Source organism: Aedes albopictus, chromosome 2 (genome assembly GCF_035046485.1).
Source record: "Aedes albopictus strain Foshan chromosome 2, AalbF5, whole genome shotgun sequence".
In the NCBI taxonomy this organism is placed as follows: Eukaryota; Metazoa; Arthropoda; class Insecta; order Diptera; family Culicidae; genus Aedes; species Aedes albopictus.
Window position 1 is genome coordinate 275,080,880 of NC_085137.1, and position 9,061 is coordinate 275,089,940.

General features: G+C 40.8%; 1 protein-coding gene and 1 long non-coding RNA gene across 2 annotated transcripts in view; one reads left to right on the forward strand and one right to left on the reverse strand.

Annotated features, from left to right (window-relative positions):
- Positions 1–349: 349 nt before the first annotated feature.
- The window catches only part of LOC109425229 (protein bric-a-brac 1), a 63,504-nt gene continuing 54,792 nt past the window's right edge, over positions 350–9,061 (reverse strand). The window contains exons 5-7 of the mRNA XM_029880304.2: positions 1,150–1,352; positions 813–1,088; positions 350–745 (exon numbers count right to left, since the gene is read on the reverse strand). Coding sequence (XP_029736164.2) covers positions 566–745; positions 813–1,088; positions 1,150–1,352 — 659 coding nt within the window. The 3' untranslated portion in view covers positions 350–565. The remainder of the gene's footprint in view (positions 746–812; positions 1,089–1,149; positions 1,353–9,061) is intronic.
- Positions 1,359–8,458, forward strand: LOC134288999 (uncharacterized). Its single transcript, XR_009998207.1, has 2 exons — positions 1,359–3,051; positions 3,517–8,458. It is a non-coding gene; the product is annotated as an uncharacterized LOC134288999 (long non-coding RNA).

Sequence of the window (9,061 nt, forward strand, 5' to 3'; positions counted from 1 at the left end):
GTTTGTAGTACCAACTGTGTCGCTGAATGGCGATAGGTTAGGTACGAACACTAAATTAAAAAAGACATTGATTAGAATAACAAATTTAGAAGCGAAGAAATGTGCATGAGCACAGAAGAAGGAGAGCGCATGAGCGCATTGCCCCCCCTGAAGCAGTCGCGTCAGTGGTACCAGGGGGATCGAGGCAAGTAGCAGAGTTTTTCCAATCGGTTTTCTCTGCTGAGTGTTGTGGTAGGGAGGAAAACACACACACACACACACACACACACACACACACACACACATGCTCAGTTCGTCGAGCTGAATAGATTGGTAGGTATATGCGAAAGTCGGTTTTTCGAGCGGTATGTAGGGTATTCGTTCCCTTATTAAGCATGTGGCTCCCATTTTCATCCTACGAAAAACAAAGGATTGAAGCGTTGTTTGTTTTGTTTCTTATTTTTGTATTTTTTGTTAGAAGTGAGCACCCATGAAAACAAAAAGAACGGAATCAACCGGTGCCGTAATCGCTTGTTTTCGGATAGGATGAATATGGGAGCGTGAGATTACTGATGGAACACATACCCTATACCCTAACAACTGGAGAGCACATACCTATTTGATTATTGTTGTCGACGCTCCTTCTGCGAATTTTTTTACGTTTGCGTAATGTAGGGCTGACAGAGCCTTCTCGAGATCCAGATACATCTGTTTCACGTATATCCGGTTTCAAAGGCCTTTTATTTTCAATCGTTAAGCCTGAAACCTAAAAATTACAAAAAAAAAATGTTTCAAAACGTACGTTCACAACACAATTTCATAATTTGTTTTACCTTGCTGGCAGGTAACACTGGTGCCAGGAGCGATTTTGATGCCGAAGCTTCACTTTGTGCCTGCTTTTGTTGTGGTGGTGCAGTAGATGAACTTCGGTTATCCGACAGGCCTTTGATCTGCAAGGACTCAGCCGCTTTCAAAAGAGCTGCAAGCTGATCCTGTGAGATGTTTACTTCGCCACGATACATGTAGTCCATCATGGCGCGTAGTTCTTGAAATTTCACATCTTTGAGTATGAAGATTGAGTGTTTGTCGTATTGTTGTGAGAGTAGTGCCTATAATAGAGAACATACATGCAATTCACCGAAACTTTGAATATGTATGGATTAAGCTTACCGCGAAATATGGACTACATGCCGAGAGAACGACCTTGTGTGCTTTCAGAAACTTTCCTTCAGCTGCCAATGTGCAATCAACTAATGTTCCATTCTCCAAAAGTGTGTCGAACACAGAGATGAGTGTGCTCTGGTGATTGTTCCATCGAAGACAGAACTGTTGATCATCATCCATTTTGGGTTTGCTTATTATTTGTGTTGATTCTAGAAAGCAATAAAAATAATCATTTATTGAAATGGACTAAGTTGAGACAAAATGCACTTTGTTTCATCATATAAACAGTTAACCCTCGTCTTCGGCCACTCTCAGCGACACCACGCACACGCTGTGTACTACCAGCGAACTTTATTGATGGTGCGTGTACTGAGTACACGATGCGACCGGGAAACTATTGGTCGTGATAAGATTGCGATTGTGGACAGACATTAACTTGCCGATAGAATTCCGAATTATTTATGGTACACTGAAGTTTTTTTTTACGCGGTACCTCGTAAAAAAAAACGAGTTATTTTAAAAAACGTCGTAAAAAAACCGCGTTATTTCAAAACCCGTCGTAAAAAAACGTTTTGGTCATCTGACGAACTACATGGGGATGCTGTGCGATTGCATACTTGGAGGCGTATTCTGTGGGTCTGGCGATATTTCATCGATTTTCACAAAAACTGTAATAGTTATCAAAATAGTTGCCTGTTAAGCGGAGAAATTTGATTATTTGCAAGAAAATGTTTGTTAGTTTATACTATTTCCATGATTCAGCAGTATTCATGGCTAAACATGGAGATACACTTAAGTTTTTTTTTACGACGGTAATGGTCCCGCGTAAAAAAAACCGCGTTATTTCAAGACCCGCCGTAAAAAAAACCGCTTTATTTCAAGACCCGTCGTAAAAAAAACCGCGTTATTTCAAAAAACGTCGTAAAAAAAGTCAAGTCGCGTTAGATGTGGTGCTGACTATTTTACGCGTGTTTTTGAAAAAACGCGGATTTTTTTACGACGGTTTTTGAAATAACGCGGTTTTTTTACGACGGGTCTTGAAATAACGCGGTTTTTTTAGGACGGACTGAGACGAGACTCGCGAAGACGGTTTTCTTTTTATCCACTTTGTTATTTTTTTCTTCTTCCTATCTGTGTTGACATTATGTTTTGGGCTGGTGGTTCAAACACGTACGTGATCGCATCACCTCACATGCAGTGTGACTGAATCCCATTCACGCACAAAATCATGTTGAGGTGAAATTTTGCATCGCCAACAATCGCCAAGTAAAGTAATCATTGGAATATTTCTAACAGACGATTGGGAATTGTGATTTTCTCAGCTTAAAATGCTTCCGTAAAGGTTTTTGTCACCAGGAGCGCATAGTACACTCTAAAAATTCTTCACGTCCGATCCACGTGAAATTTCATGTAACCGACCTTCTCAAAATCACATAAGTTACGTGATTCATGTAACTTTTATCTGCTTCCCACTTCATGTTTACTCGAAAGTTTAGTAACATTGATCACATTTAAACGTGGATGGCTTCGGTGCCTTTGTGTTAGTGTGTTTGTGAGTTTGACATTTCCGCGAACGTGGATTTCATGTATGCAGAAATAAACCAATATGGCGTCTACAAACAAATTAATCGACGATCTGCTAACTGATCTGAAGTTTTCGTGTAGTTTGCTCAAAGTTTGCTGCATTTTTAGAAGGTAATTGTTTACAGTTAAAGATTTGACTTAATTTAACATCGTATTAATTCACCATCAGAATCTTTCTGTTTTCAAATATTTCAGAACGCGGCATTGGAATTTTACGGTGACTGAAGATCAACTTAAGCAAATTTTGGAGCTCTTCGAAAACGAGAACTTGGTGCCAAGAAACGCTGAGTTGTTTCCGCCTATTGAAACCTGAAGAATAGGAACGTAAGTATTCATCCTATCGATCTTATCCTTTAAGGGGCCGTCCATATACCACGAGAAAATTCATGGTTTTTGACCCCCTCCCCCCTCCCCGTGGACAAGCGTGGACTTTTCATTGACCCCTACCCCCCTCCCCCAATATCCACGTGGACATCCGAAAAAAAAGGTTTTTTTTTCATATTTCCAAAATAAATGGAAAAAGTGATTTTGAAAAGTTTTGTTTTTAAATATTGTTTTTTTTTTCTTCGTAAACAATGTCTTAAACATTGAAAACTTTATAAAATACAAATATTCTATAGCTTCACATAGAATACAAACAAGTAGGTAGCACAAAATAGGTACCTACAAGTTTTCAACATTGTTTTTAATTCAGCTTCATGTTTGTGAGAGTGTAGGTTCGATTCTTGCTCCATTTGGTGAAAATTTTCGTCAAACGGAAAATTCTTCACTGGGTGTTTTTTTTTGCAGAAGTGATTACAAGCAATTTGGCTGGAAGAAGCATCATTTAAGCACTGGAAGATGGGGAAGAGATGATTGTCTGCGAAGGAAGCTACGGAATGGGCGAAGTCAAACATTCAAGTCGTAATCATCAATGGAGAAGCATACCTGGGTACTGCCTGCACTGTCCAGGGAGAAGCCGCATTACAACTCGGAGTCTAAGTCACCGAGTTGGAGTTCAAAGGAAGACGACGCTGGAGTGAAGAGTCACATCGAGGACGATGTGTTATATCAGAATGGCCGAGCTGTAGTAGGCCGTGGTGTGTTAATTAAGTGAGTTATGTCAGAATAAAGACAGTTCAGGTCAGAACCGCTCGCATTTCCATTACTCTCCCTACAATATATACAAGTCGAATTGAAACATATCAGGCCAAACATGTCTAAAGGTCCTATCTGCAGAAGAGAGGCTCTCTTTGGTTTCTCTCTCTTTCGTTAATATCTCAGCTGTTTATTTGAATTATGATTGTCTCCTTGCATAGAACGATAGTCAAAACAACCGTCTTTTGATTTGTACTGCAAAAGTAGTTGAAAAGTGTACCATTACATTGCAATAATTGAAAGAGAAAGTGAACAAAGAGAGCCTCTCAAATGCAGATAGGACCTATTGAAATGTTTGGCCTGATATAACACAAAGAACTCACGAATGTTACATTTAGAACACATTAAACAATTATTTTGTCTTATTATTGTAACAATTATTTATACCCGTAACAAAATGCTTCCAGTTTCGCCTTAAGTTAGGCGTGATAAATTTGGCACATATTTACGGAAACAAGCAATTAAAAATGTGAGTGCATAGTACCAATGCACGGTATTAGGGCATGGTTCCTTTTGTGTTCCAAATACCGTGTTTCGGCTAAAACTGCAAACTAAAGATATTATTGATACTATTTACTTTATGAATCAATTGTACAAACCTCTAGGCAACGTTTAACGCACAGGTTCTTTTAAGTATGAACTTAATATGTGTTCGCGTCCATCGAGCGCTCCGGTGGAAAAAGTGCCCCACTTTCCCCTGTCACGCGAATGAAGACGGAAACCGTCAAACGTGGGTGCGCCATCAGCAGCAGAAACTTGTTCACACGCCGCTACCACCACCATCATCAGCACTCTCAATGTAAACACGCGCGCTGGCGCCATCGCCACCGTCGGGAACTCAGTGTCATCATCATCATCGCTATCATCGCGACGGAGAGAGCCGACCGCGTGGGATCCAGTGCAGCCAGATTTCTGGATGGTTCTGGATTATTCAAAGTTATGTCGCGCAACATTTTTGGGAGCTTTAAAAGCAGACACGGACCAGCGTACGACGAAATAGTCTGTTTTGACCCGGCTAACGGTCAAGTGATATATCGAAATGTACAAGCGTTCGCGTGGCTTCGATGACGCGAAGTAGAAGTGTAAAAGCGTTTGCGTGGCATCAACAACGCAATGTTGAGTAGAATAAAGTGCTTTTAGTGTTAAGTACTTCTCGTGTGTTTTCTTTCTTGCGAGGAAGAAATTCCCGTTTGAGGCATTGCGGAGTCTTAAACATTTTGTTGTTCGAACCGGATTCCTATGTTCCGTGGCTTCCCGAGGTCTTGCGAGACATTTTCCTGCCAGGAATACTGAAGGAGTCCACCGCTTCCCGCTTGAGACACTGCTGCGCCTCAACAATATGATTGATATAGGGATGATTCAAAGGATCACCAATGTATGCGGGTCACATACACGGTATTGGGAACAATGCTATGTTTAACCATTTTGATTTTAACCTTCCAGAACGCGCGCCATCAAGCAGCTGAAACTGCACCGCGCTCGCGCTGTATACGACGAGCGAGGTTTTTTGGTAATATTGTACTTTTTACAACGACGCGCGCGCTGAAGGGTTAAGGTCTTTAGGGCATGGCACGGTAGAATCTTGAGTTTCTTTGTTTCTTATTGTTTGATAGGCCAAACTATAAGTGTAATAGAAAAAAAAAATAATTGTATAGAATGTTGTTACCATACAATCACAGACAAACAGACGTAACACTCTGAAAATTCCCATCGTACTTCGATTTAACGATCTTTTTCAAAATTTAATAGTTGGCCAACTACCCACCTGTAGCGCTCACATCGTTTTTGTTCGAGTTTGACGTTTGCTCACTACCGCCACCTAGGTGATGGTCGGCCAAACTTAGTCATTTTAGCATTGGGCGAATGTTTCCGTGACTATGATTTGAATCGAAAAATGTTCGAAGTTTTACGTCTGTTTGTCTGTGATACAATAGTAGACTTTTTAAATCAATGTGTTAGAGCACCTTTAACGGTTCTATACCTTGTTTGGCAGCCCTCCATCATTGCAGCAAACTTTACCGGTCGCTGCTAGATACGCTCGCAAAATAGTAGCGCTATGGGTGGGTGATCACATATGGATTACTGCACGAATTTCTACTGGCCTGCTTACTCTCACACGAAATTTGACGTTTGAGCGGTGTCGGCACCTCCTAAATGTCAAATTTTCTGTGAGAGTAAGCAGGCCAACATAAATTCGTGCAGTGGACCATAGCAGCGCGACAGTTGCGTCGCTAAAAATGCTATGGGAATATGACAGCCTTTCCGATACGAATCAGGGTGACTAATTTGATTACTACTACTGATTACTTAGCACAGAGAAACAGACGTAACACTTAGAACATATTTCATTAAAAAACATCGTCACGAAAACGTAATCGCCCAATGCTAAACGTATACTGTATTTGGCCGGGCCGCCAATAAATGGCGGTAGTGAGCAAACGTCAAACAGGAGCAAGTGGCCGACAATGGTAGATCGGCCTACTATTAAATATTTGAATCAACCGTTAAAAAGGTAATCGATGGGAAGCAATCAGAGTGTGACGTTTGTTTCTCTGTGGTGTTAGGTTTTTGAGGCTGTCATAAACCACGTGGTCATTTTCCTGGATATTCCGAAGCCACCCCCGCTCCCTTGCGTGGTCTTTCGTACATATTTTTTTTTAATTTGTATGGACCGTGGTCTTTCCTCACACTCCCCAATAATCAGCCGGTTGCGATTCGTCCATGTTTTTGAAGTCAGCATCAGTTTCAGGGCAAACATTTGATTTGAGCGTGATTTACGAGTAACATTTTTTATCTCTTCTTCAGGTCTCAAATTACGAGCTGATTCACACACATCTTTATTTTAGAGTAACATATATATATCAGCTAACAAAATAACTTTTTGTTACGATTGCCCTAGTATTTTGGAAACTAATATATTTTGTTTGGAAAAATATTTTGCCTTTTTCAATTGTTGGTCCTGAAACGATTATTTGTTTGGGGTTCAGCACGCAGTGGGGTTCAGCTGAGAGAGGAGACAGCCACAATGTTTACATGTCTTCTTCTTACTTCTTTTTACAACTTTTAGCGCCGCACAATGGTTTGAAAAAAAAATAAATTACATATTGAGTTCGTTGCGACAGAGCATGGAAAATAAATGAGTACGTTGCGCTGGTCGTGGGAAACTGATCAATAATATTTTATCTTTTTTAAATACAACAAACGGAGCAAAATTTTGATGGGATCTTTTGCATATTTGGCCACTCCCACACCATCAATGTGCGATTTTCAGCTCGGTTCGCGGTGACAGTTTGTGACAGGTCCTCCTTGACATTAAGTAGCATGCAATCACGCAATCGAAGCCAGCTGTCTCCTCTCTCTCAGGGGTTCAGAGATGTTGGCTCACTGTTTTCCTGTGGGGTGGTATTCAGGTGACAGCCGCCTGCCAATAATGACCACGTGGTTTATGGACAGCCCCTTTCTAGTGTCACAAATCCCGAAATTTTCACAACCATTCAAGAATATTTTCAATTTTTTTTTCTCACTGCGCATTTTATTTTTTTCTTCCAAGGCGACAATGTTATCAGCATGGCTGTCAACGGATTGATACACATCTCCAGTGGTAACTCGAACGGAAATGTCGAAGGAATATTTACCACGGAGGACGAAGCCGATGGTTCTATCGAGCAAAGCATTATGTACGACTTTAAGGATGACTCCACAGCATCAGTAAATCTCCTTAGTGTTAACAGTCTCATCGATAGTAATCAAATTATTGGTTTATATAATGCAGAAACAAGTATTTCCTTAAACGGAGTAAAATATTTGAAACCAAAAACATTATTAAAGGAAATTATATCGTATCAAAGATTTGGTAAAATTGATAGAACAGTTTATAGCAATCTGAATTTTAAGTGCCATTTATGTGGATTCAGTTGTGCAATGCGGGAAACTTTACTTAAGCATTTCGATGAAGAACATCCGATTTGATTTGACATTTTGTAAGATTATGTAAATATCCTGAGAATAAATTATCACTATTGAATTACTAAAAAAAACTTATTATTTAAATTTTCTATAGCGACATTTGTTTATTCATAGTTGTTTTTTTTTGACATTTTCTCATTTGTTTATTTTTGTTTCAGGATACGAGCTGCGGCAAATTGAGTATCTGGAAGAAATTGTAGAATCACCAACTGCGGCTCCTACAGTGATGCTCGAAGTCAAATCGATAAAGGATGGATGTTCTTTTGGGTATATTGTGTCGGAGGAGAGTCCTACGATGACGACTTCCGATGTTTGCCAATTCAAATCACACAGGAAAAAACGGAAAATACCTCTCCATATGCGCCCCCGAACGAAATCGGAAACTAGTTTTGGATGTCCTAAATGTGGCAAGGCATATTCACTAGCAAAAAATATGAGACGGCATGCGCGGTTAGAATGTTTCCAGGAACCAAAATATGCTTGTTCTTATTGTCCTTTAAAATGCAAGCGAAACAACCAGTTGCAGAGACACATACTGGCAAAGCACAATAACAATAATTAAAATGTACTGTGAAGAAAATGGTACTCTTATAAGAGCAATAAAAGGTCGGGTCTCAGTTGTGCTGAACACAGAGTTTCATATCATAATTTAGGTACGATCCGGGGTAAAAATATGTTGCAGTGGCTAGTTTCTGTTGGCTAGTCCACCATGGCCACGCAGGCCATAACGAGGCTAGCTCCGTCGATGCCTGTTTCTTAATAATAAATAAAAAAAGAACGCGAGACATCTTCCATCAAACTAGACGGCTGCCGACAGATACCTCAATCTGCAACCGCCACACTCTTTATTCCATTCAGTTATATACAATTCAACAAACTTCTTCCAAACTTCATACCTCTGCCTTCTCTCCAACAATTGTACCTACCAACCATACTGCCGCCGTTCACGTACCTGAAGGTTCGACGCTACCCGAGCGTTCAACGCTACTTAACTTCCAACACTCCTCCTTAGCGTCGCAACCTTCGAAACCACGATCACCTCCTCCTGGCTTGAAGCTCCTCCTCACTCCAACGCTTGGCAAGTGGCCCAACTCCGACGCTTGCACCAGTTCCGGCTCCGACCAGGTCCTTCTCCGAGCTCCACCTTCATGTTGTCTTCCGGATCACTCCTCCTGTCGCCAACCTCTTCGTCCAGGTGCGACCATCCGATCCAACTCAACAATCCTCGAGC